Consider the following 19,600-nt stretch of genomic DNA (forward strand, 5'->3'; position numbering starts at 1 on the left):
ACCTGAGTACTTCTACTTTTATTAAGTACAAGATCTGAGTACTTCTACTAAAGTACAAGATCTGAGTACTTCTACTTTTACTCTAGTAAATATCTATACTTATACCACCTGTTTATAGCCTATGAAAACTAGAAAACGAAGGCTAAAGCTAACGTTAGCAGATAGTGACAATGCTAGCTAGCTAGCTCAACGATTCCTTAAATAATATTGCGACAGAAAAACTTTTCAGTTCACATCACGCTCTGCGCTCCGACAGGGAGCTCTGCTCTGAACACCTGAACGGCCCGTTCTAACAGCTGTTCACCAGCGGTGCAGTCTGTGCCAGTGACTCCGCACAGTTAACGAACGCACCGTAGATAATGTAGCTGACCCTCATCCCGGAGCAGCAGAGTTCAGCCGGCCCGACAGGCAGGAAGACTCGAGCACACAGCTCGCGCTTCATATATTATATATACACATAACAGCTCGCGACCGCAGATTATTTCGGCGATTAGATCAAATGTAAATTATATTTGACGCAACTTTAGTTACATTTCCATGACTTTTCCAAAACTTTGGGAGAAATATTGTTTTCCATAACTTTTCCAGGACCTGGAATTTGCATTTTGAATTTCCATGACTTTTCCAGGTTTTCAATGACCGTACGAACCCTGTGATATACACCTGAACATCAGCAGGAGAGGACTCTTTAAAGTAGAGACACTACATACTGATATACACCTGGACATCAGCAGGAGAGGACTCTTTAAAGTAGAGACACTACATACTGATATACACCTGAACATCAGCAGGAAAGGACTCTTTAAAGTAGAGACACTACATACTGATATACACCTGAACATCAGCAGGAGAGGACTCTTTAAAGTAGAGACACTACATACTGATATACACCTGAACATCAGCAGGAGAGGACTCTTTAAAGTAGAGACACTACATACTGATATACACCTGGACATCAGCAGGAGAGGACCCTTTTAATCATTCAGGCTATACAAAATGAACATCACAATTTCCTAGAGGATGCTTTCCAATCTATATTTCTGTTAAAAGCCCTAAAAGCTGCATTTACTATCTCTTTGCCTGAAAAAGGGTTTATCAAACATGGCTGCAGATTCATTTCTGTCTATCAACGAATCAATAAACAATCTATAGGGTAAGTATCAGTAGTACAGTACAATTAATGATATGCAGTTTGGTTCATGCATTTCTCCAGAATTAAAGAAACCTTGAAACTATGAACGCAATGACATTTAAAAGACGATCCGTTCTGTATGTGTGTCACATCACAGCTCAGGGAGAAGGTGCGACAGTGACGCATATGCACCAGAAACTAATTCAGGAGAGAGAGAACAAACGTACGTTTTCTTCCATCAACAGCATGCAATAATTTATCCGAGGATGAAACATAAGCTGCCAGGCTCCCTTGTTTCTATGGAAACTATCAAGTCAATAGCCCAATTGCTCTGGCACGCGTCCCCTAGTGATTCCTTTTTTTTCTTCTGGGTGTTAAGACACAGTATCTACAGTAAGGCTCAAAGCTGTTAGACAACATGTCTCTGAAGCGTTCCAGGACACAAAATGTCTGTCGAGCACCAGCTGAGGATTGTCTCATGTCTGAGCGTGACGTCTACCCAGAGACACTGGCAGGAAAGAGAGCGTGTCGGGAAAGTAGCTCAGTAGGTTATGATCTGGTGTCGTATAGCTGCGGAGCTTTGTGGGAGGAACAAGTTCTTCTACTCATAGCTTTTTCCTCTCTGAGATAAACAGACATTCAGATCTCGCTGGAGTGACAGGGACACAAGATAAAGCCGAGTAAAGCTGGAGAACTTGTGAATAAATACACATGCACTGACCTGGAAACCCGGAAACAAGTCGGCATTCAACGTTTTTTTTTCTTAACATGTTTTTGTTACAGGCCTGAAATAAGGTCTGTGGTTAACACAAGCTGAAGAGATTTCATGTTTTTTCTACGATATGAAAAACGTCCGTAAATACCTCACTGTTAAATTACTGAAGCGTCTACGCGTCCTGTTCGTAGCGAGTGTCTTAATGAGACTACTTAATGCCATTTTGTCAAACATTATCCGCCTTTAGCTTGTGATGACGTGAAGTCATGTGACCGTGATATACAGCAGTTCCTTTATAACCTAATGTTAGATTTTTACTTCTGGAGATTAGTGTTGCACGGTGTACCGATACTTGAAAGGTACCGCGATACCCTGCCGTTAAAAACGTTACGATTCCTCCGTTTCATTAGTATCGGTACTTTAAGAATGATGGGGAAAAGTACTCCGGTGAGAAAGCGCTGTTTTAATAAGAGCTGTGTGTGTTCAGCGCTCTGCTTCCACTCCCTGCTCTGCAGCCGTGCCTGCAGCCCCGCCCCTCTCAAGCACGCTCTAAGTCCCTCCCCTCTCTCGTGCACGCGCTAGCTGCCAGAGCATGTGAGAAAACGGGGAGCAAGTGGCTGCAAGTGGGAGTGCAACTGCCGCTGCGCCTCGGCTTGTTGACAAAAAAGACGCCAGAAGTGACATTTGGAAGTATTTGAGCTATATCTCTGACAGTGAGGGCAAGCCTACGGACACCACGAGGCCTGTCTGTAAGACATGGTTTAGATCACTGCAAACCAAGGGAGCCAACACATCAGACTTGGCTAAGCACCTGTTTAAAGAATTTAAAGACAGACAGGTTAGCGAATGTGATAGATAACATAATGCTCAAGCCCATGCCCTCAAATCTAAGTCAAACAAGTTTAATTTATTTGATGACAAACGAACGTTTTCGTAGTTTGACGAGGCAATTAATGGCAATGATAACTGTCTAATATCTTTTTAGCTAACTTACCAATGTGGCTAACATTTGCAATGTACATTTTGTCAATAATTATTTATATTACTGTACTATTACATGTTAATAAAATATAAAGTTAACTATCAAAGAAATCACATAAACTCAAGTATAAAGAAGAGACCATGTTGTAAGAAAACACTTAACAGATAAACTACAATTTTATTCATCATGAAAATAATAAAAGAAAAGTATCGAAAAAGAATCGGAATCGCAATTCTTGACTTGGTATCGGTATCGAAACCAAAATGTTGGTATCGTGACAACACTACTGGAGATTGGATGTACGCTTGAACTGTTATAAAAGTGGTGTTAATATGTGGAGATTATCCTGTTGAACATAAACGTGCATTTTCCACAGATCATCATTTCTGCAATATTCCAAAATGCAATGGAATATTCCCAATGTCTTCTTGGGAGCACTTGCGATGCTAAATTCCAGGTTGAAGTACATCATACATACGTCATCCATGTACCACTTAATTATGTCATTTTTCTCAAACATTATCTGCCTTTAGCTTAGCGGTGGTGAAGTCATGTGACCGTGATGTAGTTCCTTGATAGCCTAACGTTAGCTTTTTACTTATGGAGATTGCATTTACACGTATACAAGTGGTGTTAATATGTGGAGATAATCCTGCCTAACAACATTTTTGTTGGCCACAAATCTTATTTTCTGCAATAATCCAAAATCCAATGAAAGAATCCTATTGGGTTTTTGTAGAGGGGGCTCTTGCAATGATACATTTTGGGTCAGCGTACAAAAATACATCATTCATGTACCACATAATTAACAACAACAAACAGCCTCTCCTCACCTTCTTGAGGGTGGTGCGGGTGCCCTGCATGTAGCTGCGATGCATCTCTAACACCTTCTGCGGTCGGCTGCGGATCCACGCGCTGAGCGTCTCGATGGGGGATCCGTTCACACACCACTCAGTCACCCCAAACTGCCTCAGGTGGGCCCGGGCGTGGCTGGCCAGAGCCTTTCGGTTCTCAAAGTAGAAGCCACACAGCTCGCAACTGGGATCTGAGAAACACAGGGTAAATGGAGGACATTTATATCGGGATTTTTCAGTCTTTTTGAGGGTTCATTATCTGGCCCATGGTCACTAAATGTTGACAACCGGGGCATAGGGATCGAACCATCTTTCCTTCTACTGGTTGGAAACCCTATTTTTTTTAAGAAGGTTTTGAAATGAGTAAAATGACCCAGAAGAATCTAATTGGGAAGCTATAATAAGAGATGATGAGTTGAGTTGAGTTGTAATGCTTTCTTGATTATCTCCTTTGGCATACACTGGATCATACTTTACCAAAGGAAAGGAGATAATGCCGTTTCCTAGCGGCAAGATTTTAAGCGACACACCATTCCTTCAATTTAGTTGTATATAAAATATTGTTCTTAGGAGGTGGGATCATGTATTGGCCAGGAAATCTGACTTAAATTGTACAGCATTGAGTATTTCATTGTACTCAATGTGTTATAAACAGGGCTGCACATAACTGGTGCGCAGGTGCGCATGCGCACCCGCCACAAAAAAAGGAGCACCGGATCATTTGAAAAAAGGCGCATTTGCGCACCAACATTGAGAGAGAGAGAGATATTTGCGAGTTGCATATGAACTGGTAAGATAGCAGGGTTTCCCACACATAGACTTTACCTGGGCGGGCCACCCAGGTATATTAACGGCCGCCAAAGTATAATTTGTAAGCCGTTTAGGTTTGATTTTTTTAATCCGTCCGCGAGCACGACGGCATCTGTCGATCCCTCGCTCTACCCCCTCGCTATCGTGTGAAGGGTCTGCTTTATGCACTCCGCACAGTAACCCTGCTGCGAGGCTCCGGTGAACAGTCCATGAGCGTGCTCACTAGCGCAACTCCCCCCCCCCCCGTTTATTCTTTCACACACACATACGGGTATTGGGCCGAGCGCCACACCGTACTTCCGGTCTGCGCCGTTTTACGCGAGGTGCAAGCAGCCGTACACCGTCTAGGTGTTGCTAAGCTTTCTGTACTGAATATCATAGTCTATTGCCTTAATCAATATCTAGTCAACTCTAAAATACCACATATATGCATTGGCATGATAATATTATTGTGACAAGTGGGGTATTCACCTGGTGTTTCCAGAAATTAGACGTAGATGCAGCCAAAATCGACTAAGGCCACTGTCGTTTTTCCATACATCTGCAGGCAGTCTGTAACAACCCACACAGCTATAGTTTACGCTGGTAACGACCTAAAGCACACCCCTCAAGTCCAGAGATGTAATCCGAAGACATGCAGCGATTTCTTCGGTCGTTAATTCAGAAAAAAAACCTAGCTAGTTAGCTAGCTGTTTATATTTGCACTTCCAGGATATTAGCACCTCCAGGAAAATGGCGCATTTATATATATTATATGGCGCGTGTTGCATTGTGGGTAGCTCGTGACATCACTGTGTGTGAAAGAATAAAGTCAAGTACCCCTCAAAAGGTCCGGTTTATTTCATTTTAAGGATGCGCACCAAGCAACATCTCCAGGTGCTCCTTTGAGAACCAGGGCAAAAAGGTTGTGTGCACCCCTAGTTATAAATGAAGTTACAGTCAAAACTAGACAAGTAAAATGTGCAATCGAATTTTTTCAGCACCATGGTTGACCGCCTCGCAATTCAACACAATATAATAAAAAACCTCCGTACAACTCACCCTGGTGTCCGTGTTTGTCCGGGGAGGGTTTTCTTTTGTAGGAGAAATCATGCGTCAGAGGAGAGAAAGTCTTTAGTGAATGGGTGGTCTCCACTGATTGGCCCTCCTCAGAAAGAGGTCTTTTCCCCAGTGGAGACACCCTGAAGAACTTCCCTGCAGGAGGGGTAGCAGATGCAGACCCCAGACCCTGCTTGTGGAGCCTCGACCCCCCCGACTGCAGCAAACTCAGCGGAGATTTACGGTATTTAGACAACTGGTATCCAGAAACGCCCAAACCCTCTGAACTGCCGATGTTATCCCACAAAGGGCTGCTGGCTCCTGGAGTCGACTCCTTCTTCACTCCCTGGTCTGATCGAGAGGATGCCCCCCCCCCTCGTTTGTGCATGACCTCCCTCAGGGTGTCGATGGGCGAGCCGTTGACCGACCACTCAGTGATTCCCATCTGACGCAGGTGGGATCGGGCGTGGCTGCTGAGGCCTTTACGGTTCTCAAAGTATTCCCCGCAGAACTCACAGCGGATATCCCTCGTAGGCTCCACCTCGTGGGACATGGCTGTTGAAAGAGCAGAGCGAGACTTTCAGTGGAGAGAAACGTGGTTATTATAATCTGAATCAGTGTTTTTTCAGAGGTGGAAGAAGTACTCAGATCTTGTACTTGAGTAAAAGTAGAAGTACTCAGATCTTGTACTTGAGTAAAAGAAGAAGTACTCAGATCTTGTTCTTGAGTAAAAGTAGAGGTACTCAGATCTTGTACTTGAGTAAAAGTAGAAGTGTCACACTCCTAGGTTTATGTCACGGTTTTAGTGTTGTCTGTCTGGTTATGGGTTTTGTAAGTGTAACACTTCTTATCTTGGGCTATGCTATCTGACTAGAAGGATTCTGGGTTCTACTAGAGTGGATAGACAGGTAAGTAATTAGAACAGAGACCAGGTGGTTTGAATAGAACAGCCGGCAATTTACTGACGAAATAGACAAATAGACAAAACATTAAACATAGACAATGAATATTTTCTGCAGTATAATCAGAGGTAAGTATTTCACCTTTCCCTTGTTTTCTGATTTCTGTGACTTAGTAAATGGTATCCATATAGGATGAACAAAATAAAATAGCCTATTTTATTTTAGACCGGTCTACTAAGTATTATTTATAGATTTTTCCTATTTTAATCTCTTCAATATGCTGAGTTAACTCTTTTTCTTTTCCCTTTTCACGGGTAAAATATATCTAATTCAATGAGAAAAACCACAATTGTACCATCAATGAAATCAAATGACAAATGAAAACCTAGAGTACAATATATAGTGTCTCTTTAAATCCAGGTACAACTTAAATCCAGTTCCAACCATATATAATCTCTTCAATACTCCTACCACTCACTGGCAGTGAGTTCAGCTATTGTCTCTTGATAAACCAGCAAGTCCTCTCACTGGCACGAAGATCAAAGCAGTCCGTGGGTCTGGCTTGCCATCTTGTATCAGAGCGCGTGTGTGTGTTGTCCACTCACTCGCGATCAACTTTCTTATCCAGTCCAAAAAAACCTGACCTGTACGACAGGTCATGAAAGAATATACATATAATATAGACTAACAATATAAATTATATAATTACATTTTCAAAACTACTGCAAACTTAGCTCTTTTGTCAATACAGCTTATAATGGGGCTCAAAATGGCAGCTTTACTCTCCTCTACACGTGTCATTTATCCTGTTCAAATAACACATATTTCCCCTTGTAAAATACACATTAAAGCCACGTAGTTTCAGCCAAACAAAATAACAAATACATGACATTGCAAGCCATGTTCATGGCTTCCCTTACAGTTCAACAACATGAAATGCTAACAATGAAGCTAACATTAAATCACTCATACAAAACTTTTCTATGAAAAGGTTTGACTCACCAAAACACCGTTGGTTAATGTTCTATACCGTCTACTGGGTTTCCCGACCGTGTGGATGGTATTTTTTATCTTTTTTAAATCAACTTCGAATCACTTTTAATATAATTTACTCCGCTCATCTCATCTGCGTCTTGCTCCGTTTTCTCTTTTCTCCTGCTACGCTGCGCATGCCTGGTGGTGAGCAGAGATCCCTTAAGGAACAGTACCTTGTAATTTGTCATACTACTTTTATTTATTATATTTTTAAAGGGATTGGTCATTGTTATTATTGACCAATTGTAAGCGTGTATCCTTTAATGAAATCACTTTTGAATGACTTTATGCTTACTATGTTTTAATGTGGGTTACATAAGTCTGTTCATTTGGTGTTTTGTCTTCCTCCTTAGGCGCATTCACACCGCAGTACTTTTCCCACAAAGGTTAATCAGAATTTAGTTCATGAGAACTCTTTAGTTCTCATGAACTAAGTACAGATTGCGTTCACACAGCGGAATAAGTCTCTGGGGGAGGATTAGGCAAATGAAGCCGCTGACGTCACTTCTTCTTCTTCTGCTTTGGGTTTACTGGCAGGCCGCAAACCACTTCACGGCGTATACTGCCACCCGAAGTCCCCGTCCGGAAGTCCCCGGAGTTGGGGACTGGCAGCTTCTACTGAAGCCTTCCGAGTAAATCGCCAGAACGCCGACACCTCCTCATCTCCACCGCTCCCATGTTTTATTTTGTGTTGCCATAAGTTAGTCTCTCTGCGTTTCTGCGCTGGGCTAATGCTAATGCTAATAATGCTAATGCGAGGATAATAAAATGGCGGCTTCACAAAACTCTTTGGGAGTTTTACGGGCGTGGTTTGCAATCCGCCCAGCCAATCAGACATAGGAACCTTTTTCTCCCACGAAAGTCCCTGCTCTCTAGCAGGGACGGAAAAGGGGGTGAAAAGGTTATCATTAACTCATTTTAGTTCCGGCTCTTTTTGGTGTGAATGCAATATTTCGGAACTAAAGTGGGAAAAGTACTGCGGTGTGAACGCGCCTCTTGTGTTTTGTCTGGTCCTCCTCCCTGTCGTTAGTTTCCCTGGTGTGTCTGATTGTCTCATTGTGTTCACCTGTTGCCCTTGTGTTTCTCCCTCCCCTGCCCAGCTGTGTCTTGTCCTGTGATTACCCTTCTGTGTATTTAGTCTAGTCTTCCCCTGTGTTCCATGTCGGTCCATTGTTTCCCCTCCATGTTTCCACGGTCTGTGTTCCTTGTGCTGCTCGTTTGTTTTTTGGATATTTTTGGATACTGCCTTTTTGCCACAGCTTTTATGATTTAATAAAGCTCGCTTTTTGTTAAATTCTGCATTTGGGTCCTACCTTTTCCACGCATCCTGACAGAATGGACCGACCAACAATGGACCCAGCAGATTTTTATTTTTATTTGGACTTGTTCTCCCTAGAGTACACTCTTCAGTGTCATTATGCTGAATGGAGTAGAACCTCGGCTAAAAGGGACAAAGAGGCTGTCCTCAAAAAGGCACACATGGAGGTGGACAACGTGCCATGGTTGAGAAGCTCATTGCCTGAGTTTCTCAGAGTTTTTTCTCGTAGCCCTGAGTGCCAGTCTCCATTCTCTGACCCTTTCTTGGGATCCCGCCTGGCGTTTGGAGGTCCACGGAGCCTCCAAAAGACCTCTAAAAGACTCAGATACCGGTCCTAGCAGCCATGGTTCCGGCTCCAGTGCCGGCCTCAGCAGCCATGGTCCCTGCTCCAGAACCGGACCTTACAGCCATGTTTCCGTGCTCCAGTGCTGGCCCACACAGTCATGGTATCGTGCTCCAGTACCATCCCACACAGCCATGGTTCCGTGTTCCGGTTCCTTGCCCAGCAGCCATGGTTCTGGCTCCAGTGCCGGCCCCAGCAGCCATGGTCCCTGCTCCAGAACCGGAACTTACAGCCATGTTTCCAGCTCCAGAACCGGCCCACACAGCCATGATCCAGGCTTCAGTTCCGGTTCCCACAGCCATGGTTCCAGCCCCAGTCCTGGCCCCAGCAGCCATGTTTCGGCTCCAGTACTGTCTCTCCGGCCGACGCCAGCTCCCCGAGTCCTGTCGGCGTACCGGCCGACTCCAGCACCCCGTGTCCTGTCGGCGTACCGACCGTCTCAAGTCACCTCTCCAGTTCCCTCTCCAGTCTCCTCTCAAGTCCCCTCTCAAGTTCTCTCTCTAGTCCCCTCTCGAGTCCCCTCTCCAGTCTCCTCTCGAGTTCCCTCTCCAGTCCCCTCTCCCGTCACCTCTCAAGTACCTTCTCGAGTCCCCTCTCAAGTCACCTCTCCAGTTCCCTCTCAAGTCTCCTCTCAAGTCCCCTCTCAAGTTCTCTCTCGAGTCCCCTCTCGAGTTCCCTCTCGAGTCCCCTCTCGAGTTCCCTCTCCAGTCTCTTCTCGAGTTCCCTCTCCATTCCCCTCTCCAGTCACCTCTCAAGTACCTTCTCGAGTCCCCTCTCAAGTCACCTCTCGAGTTCCCCCTCAAGTCCCCTTACAAGTCAACTCTCGAGTTCCCTCTCAAGTTCCTTTTCCAGTCACCTCTCGAGTCTCCACTCAAGTTCCCTCTCGAGATCCCTCTCAAGTCACCTTTCAAGTCATCTCTCGATTCCCCTCTCAAGTCACCTCTCAAGTCTCCTCTCGAGTTCCCTCTCGAGTCCCCTCTCGAGTCTCTTCTCGAGTCCCCTCTCAAGTCACCTCTCAAGTTCCTACCCGAGTCCCCTCTCAAGTTTCCCCTCAGGTCTCCTCTCGAGTTCCCCTCTCGAGTTCCCTCTCAAGTTCCCTCTCAAGTCCCCTCTCGAGTCCGCTCTCGAGTTACCTCTCAAGTCACCTCTCGAGTTCCCTCTCAAGCCCTCTCTCGAGTTCCCTCTCGAGTCCCCTCTCCAGTCACCTCTCGAGTTCTCTCTCAAGTACCCTCTCGAGTTCCCTCTCAAGCCCTCTCTCGAGTCTCCTCTCGAGTCTCCTCTCGAGTTCCCTCTCGAGTCCCCTCTCAAGTCAACTCTCCAGTTTCCTCTCGAGTTCCCTCTCAAGCCCTCTCTCGAGTCCCCACTCAAGCCCCTACTCAAGTGCCGTTGGAGGTTCCGCTGGGGGTCCTGCCAACTCCATGTCCTGTCCTGTTGGGGGCCCCGCCGACTACTCTTCTGCCGGGGGTCCTGCCAACCCTATGTCCTGTGCCGTCGGAGGTCCCGCCGACTACTCTCCTGCCGGGGGTCCTGCCAACCCTATGTCCTGTCCCGTTGGGGGTCCCGCCGACTACTCTTCTGCCGGGGGTCCTGCCAACCCTATGTCCTGTGCCATCGGAGGTCCCGCCGACTACTCTCCTGCCGGGGGTCCTGCCAACCCTATGTCCTGTCCCGTTGGGAGTCCCGCCGACTACTCTTCTGCCGGGGGCCTGCCAACCCTATGTCCTGTGCCGTTGGAGGTCCCACCATCACCTGTCTCGCCGGGGGTCCTGCCAACCCTATGTCCTGTCCCGTTGGGAGTCCCGCCGACTACTCTCCTGCCGGGGGTCCTGCCAACCCTATGTCCTGTCCCGTTGGGGGTCTCGCCGACTACTCGTCTGCCGGGGGTCCTGCCAACCCTATGTCCTGTGCCATCGGAGGTCCCGCCGACTACTCTCCTGCCAGGGGTCCTGCCAATCCTATGTCCTGTTCCTCTGGGGGTCCCGCCGACAACTCTTCTGCCGGGGGTCCTGCCAACCCCTTGTCCTGTTCCGTTGGAGGTCCCGCCATCACCTGTCTCGCCGGGGGTCCTGGCAACTCCTGGTCCTCTTCCGTGGGGGATCCTGCCGAAGCCTGTCCCACTGGCTCCGTTCCTGTTCGGCCGACACCGGGTTCTGCCCGGCCTCCGGAGCTGTCTGGTCTTCGCCCTAGAGCCCGGCCCCCTGAGAGCCACGGTCTTCGCCCTCGAGCCCGGCCCCCTGAGAGCCGCGGTCTTCGCCCTCGAGCCCGGCCCCTGAGTGCCGTGGTCTTCGCCCTCGGGCCCGGCCCCTGAGTGCCGTGGTCTTCGCCCTCGGGCCCGGCCCCCTGACTCTTCCTGCCGCTGCCTTCGCCCTCATGCTCGGCCCCCTGAGTTCGCCCGCTGTGGCCTTCGCCCCTCCTTGGTCTCTGCCTTGCCCCCGGGCCGTCCGCCCGAGTTCCCCTCCTTGGTCTCTGCCTTGCCCCCGGGCCGTCCGCCCGAGACCCGTTTCCACGGTCTGTGTTCCTTGTGCTGCTCGTTTGTTTTTGGATATTTTTTGATACTGCCTTTTTGCCACAGCTTTTATGATTTAATAAAGCTTGCTTTTTGTTAAATTCTGCATTTGGGTCCTACCTTTTCCACGCATCCTGACACAAGTACTCAGATCTTGTTCTTGAGTAAAAGTAGAAGTACTCAGATCTTGTACTTGAGTAAAAGTAGAAGTACCAGAGTGTAGGAATACTCTGTTACAGTAAAAGTCCTGCATTCAAAATGTTCCTCAAGTCAAAGTAGAAAAGTATTATCATCAAAATATAATTAAAGTAGCGACAGTAAAAGTAGTCATTGTGCAGATTGGTCCATTTCAGAATAATATGATGTTTTATAATGATTGATCATTAAAGTGTTCTCAAAGCTGGTAAAGGTGCAGCTAGTTTGAATGACTTTGTATACTGCAGGGTAGCTTGTGAATTTACTCCAGGTGGAACTCAAGTCTGATTTAAGTGTTAATAATTGTGGCAGGAAGCTAGCTTGGGGAGCTCTCAGATACCTTTCTGGTTGTTCTTTGTTTACTCAGGCGAACAAAATAGTCTGTGTTCTAGTTTTGAAGAGGACGTTTAAGCTTGCTGGGGACCATAGCACTGTTGGGTAGCTTTTCCCCACACACGGCTCACCAATGGCTAATTATTTGCAGCAACAACATAGCAATTTTTTGGACCTATTAAGTTTAACTGGCCAATTTCCCACGGCACACCTGGCGATCTCTCACAGCACAGTGGTTGAAAATCACTGATACAATACAGCTTTATTTATAAAGCACTTTAAAACCTCCAGACCAAAGTGCTGTACAGTCAAATAAACACACAAAACATTAAACAAATCACACAGCTCAGCTCACACACCTTAAACAAGTACAAGCAAAAACAATAGACGATTTAAAAGCAATAAAAGCAACAATCTACAAGATGTCAATATGCTAAGGAGAAGAGGTGGGTTTTCAGAAGTGATCTAAATGACATTAACATAATATATATATTACCCAGGTTGAGGGGGAACACGCTGTCGGAGCTGCTCCAGCTGCAGTTCAGAGCGTCACCAGAGAATCCTGACGTCCTTCCAACAGATCCAGGAGCTGTGACCTCCATCTGCACCGGCTCGGGCTTCAGATTCAGGATCAGCCCGCTAGAAGAAGAGGTGGGGGGAGTGGAGCTGGATTTAGACTGAAGAGGACTGGCAGGGCGGGCGAAGGCGAAGGGCAGACGGCTGAGGAGGGAGGAGGAAGGAGACGAGGAGGAGGTGGGCAAGGGGGAACGAGGGGGTCCCGGAGAGGAGTGAGGGGGACTTTTGAGAGGTTTCAGAGGAAGAGCACAAGGCAGGCCTCGTCTCGTGATGACTTCCCTCAGGGTGTCGATGGGCGAGCCGTTGACCGACCACTCGGTGATTCCCATCTGACGCAGGTGGGATCGGGCGTGGCTGCTGAGGCCTTTACGGTTCTCAAAGTATTCTCCGCAGAATTCACAGCCTATTTCCTTCGGAGGTTCGCCTAGAGGATTAGAGATGAGAAATGGGTTCAACAGAGAAAGCAAACAGCAGAGATGGCAAAGTACATGCATCCTTTACTCAAGTAGAAGTACAGATACTCGTGTTTAAAAATACTCTGGTAAAAGTAGAAGTACTGACTAAACTTCTTTACTCAAGTAAAAGTAAAGAGGCTTTGAAATGTACCTCAGTAAAAAGTACCCATAACTAGCAGCTGTTTTAAAGAGTACCTGACCTCCCTTTATATTAATAGAACAATAATGTCATGTTAGCTAATGAATGTTTCCATGCTGAACAACGGCAACATGACAACGTTTTCATTGGTCCCTCTTCTTTAGAGAAGACCAGGAAATGATGGATACACGGATCGTGTTCAAATCAATAGGCACGCAATGACTCTAAAGAATAATGATCACGCCACCAGACACACATTCAGACTAAAGGAACCAGCCTGTTTGGAAAATGTGAGAAGTAGAAAGTACAGGTATTTGTGTTCAACATGTAAGAAGTAGAAAGTACAGGTATTTGTGTTCAACATGTGAGAAGTAGTAGAAGTACAGGGTATGTGTGTTCAACAATGTAAGAAGTAGAAAGTACAGGTATTTGAGTTCAACATGTAAGAAGTAGAAAGTACAGGTATTTGGGTTCAACATGTAAGAAGTAGAAAGTACAGGTATTTGAGTTCAACATGTAAGAAGTAGAAAGTACAGGTATTTGGGTTCAACATGTAAGAAGTAGAAAGTACAGGTATTTGTGTTCAAAATGTAAGAAGTAGAAAGTACAGGTATTTGTGTTCAACATGTAAGAAGTAGAAAGTACAGGTATTTGGGTTCAACATGTAAGAAGTAGAAAGTACAGGTATTTGGGTTCAACATGTAAGAAGTAGAAAGTACAGGTATTTGTGTTTAACATGTAAGAAGTAGAAAGTACAGGTATTTGGGTTCAACATGTAAGAAGTAGAAAGTACAGGTATTTGTGTTCAAAATGTAAGAAGTAGAAAGTACAGGTATTTGGGTTCAACATGTAAGAAGTAGAAAGTACAGGTATTTGGGTTCAACATGTAAGGAGTAGAAAGTACAGGTATTTGTGTTCAACATGTAAGAAGTAGAAAGTACAGGTATTTGTGTTCAACATGTAAGAAGTAGAAAGTACAGGTATTTGTATTCAAAGTGTAAGAAGTAGAAAGTACAGGTATTTGGGTTCAACATGTAAGAAGTAGAAAGTACAGGTATTTGTGTTCAAAATGTAAGAAGTAGAAAGTACAGGTATTTGTATTCAAAGTGTAAGAAGTAGAAAGTACTTGTATTTGTATTCAAAGTGTAAGAAGTAGAAAGTTCAGGTATTTGTGTTCAAAATGTAAGAAGTCAAAGTAAAAAGTCATCAGAAAAATAAGTAGTGGAGTAAAGTACTGATACCAGAAACATGTACTTAAGTACAGTAACAAAGTATTTGTACTCCACTACTTCCCACCTCAACAGTGTCATAATATTGGTTTCATTTTCTTAACACACTCTCTTTCTTCTTGCACTATTTTATCTGTTTTATTTGTTCTATGTCCTCTATATATGTTGCACTGTTGGAGGAGCCTGTGATCTAAGTTTTTCATTGACATATCTACACTGTAGCATGAACACATGACAATAAAGCCTTGAAATCTTGATATTGAAATCTTGAAATCTTTGTGTCGTGTCTGGTTTCAAGGTTTGAGCAGGCGGTGGACCCAAACACGGAAACCAAAGGAAAGAAGGTATAAATAACCGAAAGCAAACTTTACAAAACTCTTAACAAAAAGCTGGTAACCACAAAACTGAGGAAGCAGGAAATCAAAACAAAGGAAAAGCAGACAAAACTAAACAAGGGTAGCAAATCCACAGGGGAACATGAGGAATAATCAGGGGATGAATAAAGACAGACTGATCACATCAGGTAACAAAGACGGGAAACACTAACAACAAACTGAGAGAGAAAACTGGCTCACATCAACAACACACAGCTGGAGAATGTAGGCAACAACACTGGTGCTGTGTCTCAATTGGGTTACTTCAAACTGCCTTGCGTGCACTGTGGATCCATTTCATCCGTGTAGTGTTGTCTTAAATCAAACACTGAAAGTAACAATAGCCAACTAGCTACACGGCTAACAGCTAGCAACATTATTGTTTGCAATAGAAAATCATTAGAGATGGTTGAATTAACCCAATAAATTGTATGGTGGCTTATTTTCCCAGCAGTATCCCGGTGTAACGGAGTTAAAAATGTGTATAACTAATTATTAGTTTATAAATTACAATTTGTGTTAAACCGGCTATTTAAGTTTATGAAAGTGATGTATGTTGTTAAGTGTCAATTTGGGTATATTATTAACCCGTTTTTGTTTCCAAAAGTTGAAGAGATTTCATGTTTTTTCTACAACATAAAAAACTGTTAAAAGTTTCCACCATAAGAAATTGTATTTTTGAGTGATATTTACGGTGTGGTTTTGGCGGGAAATAGACGCGATCTGCATCATTTTCTTTGTTTACATGTCAACACTTTCGCGGATGTAAAGAGAATATTGTTTTTGTTCTCAGGTATGTTTGTATTTTGTGTGGTTACTTAAAAATAAGATTTTCTTGGACATTTAATAATTTCTCATTGTATAAATAAGCTAGTATGTATAGATAAATACTAGAGTCACACTGAAGTGAGCACTGCTGAGGATGTGCAACGCGGATGTAAAGAGAATATTGTTTTTGTTCTCAGAATAAATGCCAGAAAAGACACCCAGATGCTTCGCTGTCGTTTCCTGATCGATAACAGGTCGCTTACGGTTGTGACCCATTACACCAGGATGATAAATAAATATTGAAAGAAAACCACGCATATAATTGTAATGTTCACTGAAGCAACAGCAATGGCGGCTGGTACTCAGACTTCCACTACGTAAAATATGGCGATCTTTGAGTGCTTTTTGACCGTTAAGAGGGCACCATCCGGGTACTCATAGTGCATTTTGCCCTACTTCACATTGGGCCACACTTATGCAATAAAAATACCAAATGTAAGTACAGAATTACGCCAATTGAGACACAGTAAAGAGCAGCAGGGTAATTACACAAAGGTGGATAAAATCAGGGCAGGGCATACAATCACAAAAAGGCGGGAAAACACAAAGACTAGAAGTGAAATCAGACATGACACAAGAAGAGAGCTTTAACAAAACACAACAAAAACAATTAAAGATTATGATCAACAGATTCGGACTAGTGAAGCCCACTTTATGTTAAGTGTTGTCCCATAAATCCAGTAGACATAACACAAGGGTGCTTTTACTAAATAAAACTGAAAAAAACAAGATCATGACAGATAATTCTGACATGTAAAGCCCACTTTTGTTTCTACTCGTCCCATATCTCCTGTGAAACAACACTCACTGTGCGGCAGGATGTAAGATGTAAGTACAGAAGTACGCCAATTGAGACACAGCAAAGGGCTGCAGGGTGATCACGCAAAGGTGGATAGAATCAGGGCAGGGCACAAAAAGAAGGGAAACCAGAAATGACACAAGAAGAGTGTTTTTAGAGAATAAAACAGAAAACTAAATCATTACGGATCAAATTCGGACATGTGAAGCCCACTTTATGTTAAGTATTGTCCCATAACTACTGTAAACAACACTCACTGTGCGGCAGGGCCATGAGCTCCCCGCTGCTCAGGCGGAAGACCCTCATGGAGGAGGACTTGTTGCGCTTGGCAGGTGGGCCGAGTAACGATGAGGTAGCTTTGGACGTAGCCCCCCCCCCGAGCTGTGGTCATCTTGTAGAGGAGGGATGAAGAGGAGGAGGAAGAGGAGGAGAGGCTCAGCAGAGAAGCAGACCGCGGACCATCGTCCAGGTGCATGGCCCCGGCTTTGTGCTTGAAGTCGTCCGTGTCGATGAGCCGGTGCAGCAGGTCGATGGGAGAGCCCTTGGATTCGGAGTACTCCACCCCGAAGTGCCGCAGGTGGGCTCGGGCGTGGCTGGACAAACCTTTCCGAGTCTCAAACCAGGCGCCGCACAGGTGGCACACGATGTCCTTGTTGGGGTCCACCTCCAGCGCTGAACAGGAAGTAGAAATAAGTTAGATAATGCTGCGGTGGAATACTGTTTGTTGCCTCAGGAAGGTTTCGAAATGTGTAAAATCACCAAGAAGAATCTAATTGGGATACCATGATAAGATATGGTTTCATTCTTTAAATGCTAAGGAAAAATTGTTCAATGCTTTCTTTCTTATCTACTTTAGCACAAGGGACACTGGACCATCCTTCACCAAGAAAATGCCGTCCGAAATGTTCCATTGTTTTCTATGAATACATGAAATCATTCTCCTTAGGACGTGTGATCCTGTTTTGTACACAAATCCTAACATGAATGGTACTGCACAGAGTTTGTCACTGTACTCAATGTGTTATAAATAAAGTTGATTTTAAATAACCATCATCCATAGCCTAGTATTTTTAACACTACAACCATTCTCCTTAATAATCTTCCCTTGGCCTCATGTTGTCTTTTATCAGAGGTCAAATAAGTGTGGATAGGAAAAGACATAGGACGTAATCTTATAAATAAAGTTGCTTTTAAAAAACAAATATCCGTAGCCTCGTATGAGTGCAGTGGGATTCTCTTAGCACCACAATTGTCTTTTTCTAAGTCCTTAAGAATTCTCCTTTGCATCTTTTCTTGACCTCATAACATTTTCCTTCGAGGTCAAGGACAAGTAGTTAAGAGAAGACATTTATTTTTACAATTTGACCGCAGAAAACAAAACCTCATCATCAGAGAAACTCACTGAGGTTGAGCGGAGCGTCATTCTCCTGCGGCGCCCAGATGGGTTTGTTGGAGAGGTTGGAGGTAAAGCCTTTCATTCCCCCGGCCTTGCGTTCGGGGGAACGTAAGGGGGAAGACACCGGCAGCAGAGAGGAGATGGGGGCTTTCCTCACCACCGAGGAGGGGGATCCAGAGCGAAGAGGAACCGGAGAAGAGACCGGAGAGGAGGAGGAAGAGCAGGGCCGCACTGCTTTCGCTACTTTGGCCAGGAGGGAGAGAGGGAGGGGCTTCTCGTCTAAGTCCATGTCTCCTAATGCCTCATCTTCCCGGGGATCAGAAGGAGAGGGGTTCTTGGTGGAGAGAGGCTCCAGGAGAGAGGAGATTTCTTTTTGGCCGTCCACGTGTTGCTGCTTGGAGATCTGGCGGAGGATGTCTACGGACGCCCCCCGGCTCTCGGAGGCGCTGAGGCCCAGCCGGCGCAGGTGAGAGCGGGCGTGGATGGAGAGACCCCGCCTCGTGGCAAACTGAGATCCACACACCTCACACTTCAAGGAGCGGACTGCAGGGGCAAAGGAGGCAAACACAGCAGGTGAGAGGGACTCAATATTTCGGACCGCTAGAATAGAAAATCTGCTCAAAGAGTGCAGGAAAACCTGTTCAGACACTAAGAATAAACATACCATAATAATAAATTCGCCAAAAACATTGTCTCTGACCCTAACCATGTCGTGAACAGTGAATATGAATTGTTGCCATTAAGTCGGAAGTGCAGGATCCAACAACTTAATAAGGTTAGACTGAACAGAGTTGGTGTTTTTTAGGTGGTGCCAAACAGACACGATGTGCGTATGTGTGTGTAAGGCAGCTCATAAAAACATTTATGATATATGTGAGTGACCTCTGGCCTATTGGTCAGTGCATCTGTAGGTGAGATATTATGAATAAGGCTGCACAATTAATTGAAACTGTATTGAAATGGCAATATGGACTAGTGCAATGTCAAAATCCAAAAAGCGTAATATTTGGTTATCAAATCATTTATATTAAGTATTCTGAATAGGTGTCAGAATAAATCCCAGGATTAAAATCGGAGGGTTATACGCATTATTTATACATTTCATAAAGTAACTGATCCAATTGACATTCTGCAAAGCAACAGCAGGTGTCCCAGGTTCCTTCAGAGGCCACAGAAACCCCAGAGGAAATGTCACCTCACTTACACTTCCTGTCTACATCCTCTCCCACTCTGCGGGAACACTTGCCAAATTAGCTTCTAAATACACGTGTCTGCCTGTGAGGATTTCCCCGGGGAGCCCCCCCTCTCTGATGCAGTGCCTCCGAACTCCTCAACGCCGACCCGAGGTCCCTTTTTACAATTTCCCCCACTGACAGCTACGATAAGGCTCGAGCTGTAGCAAATCCAATCCCCTGTCAACACGGTGGGGGTCAGCGTTCGAGGGGAAGACATACTTTAGTTCCCGCCTCACCCTTTGAGTCTGCATCCTCCCCAGGAGAGAGGCTTCCCGAGTCCAGGCTGCGCTGCCTTGTTTCCCCGGAGCTCAGACCCTCCGGAGTGGGAAGCTGGAGCTGCTCCTCATCCTCAGCTGCGTCCTCATCCTCACCTATAACACCACAAACTGTGTTTTAATATAAAGAG

General features: G+C 45.1%; 1 protein-coding gene across 1 annotated transcript in view; it reads right to left on the reverse strand.

Annotated features, from left to right (window-relative positions):
- si:ch211-194b1.1 (protein Wiz) overlaps positions 1-19,600 on the reverse strand; it is a 46,278-nt gene that overhangs the window by 12,708 nt on the left and 13,970 nt on the right. The window contains 7 exon segments of the mRNA XM_034199986.1: positions 3,663-3,874; positions 5,535-6,086; positions 12,660-13,163; positions 16,821-16,941; positions 16,943-17,235; positions 17,966-18,502; positions 19,431-19,565. Of these exon segments, the coding sequence (XP_034055877.1) occupies positions 3,663-3,874; positions 5,535-6,086; positions 12,660-13,163; positions 16,821-16,941; positions 16,943-17,235; positions 17,966-18,502; positions 19,431-19,565 (2,354 nt within the window).

The sequence above is a fragment of the Gymnodraco acuticeps genome, unplaced genomic scaffold (assembly GCF_902827175.1).
Source record: "Gymnodraco acuticeps unplaced genomic scaffold, fGymAcu1.1, whole genome shotgun sequence".
Taxonomy (NCBI): Eukaryota; Metazoa; Chordata; class Actinopteri; order Perciformes; family Bathydraconidae; genus Gymnodraco; species Gymnodraco acuticeps.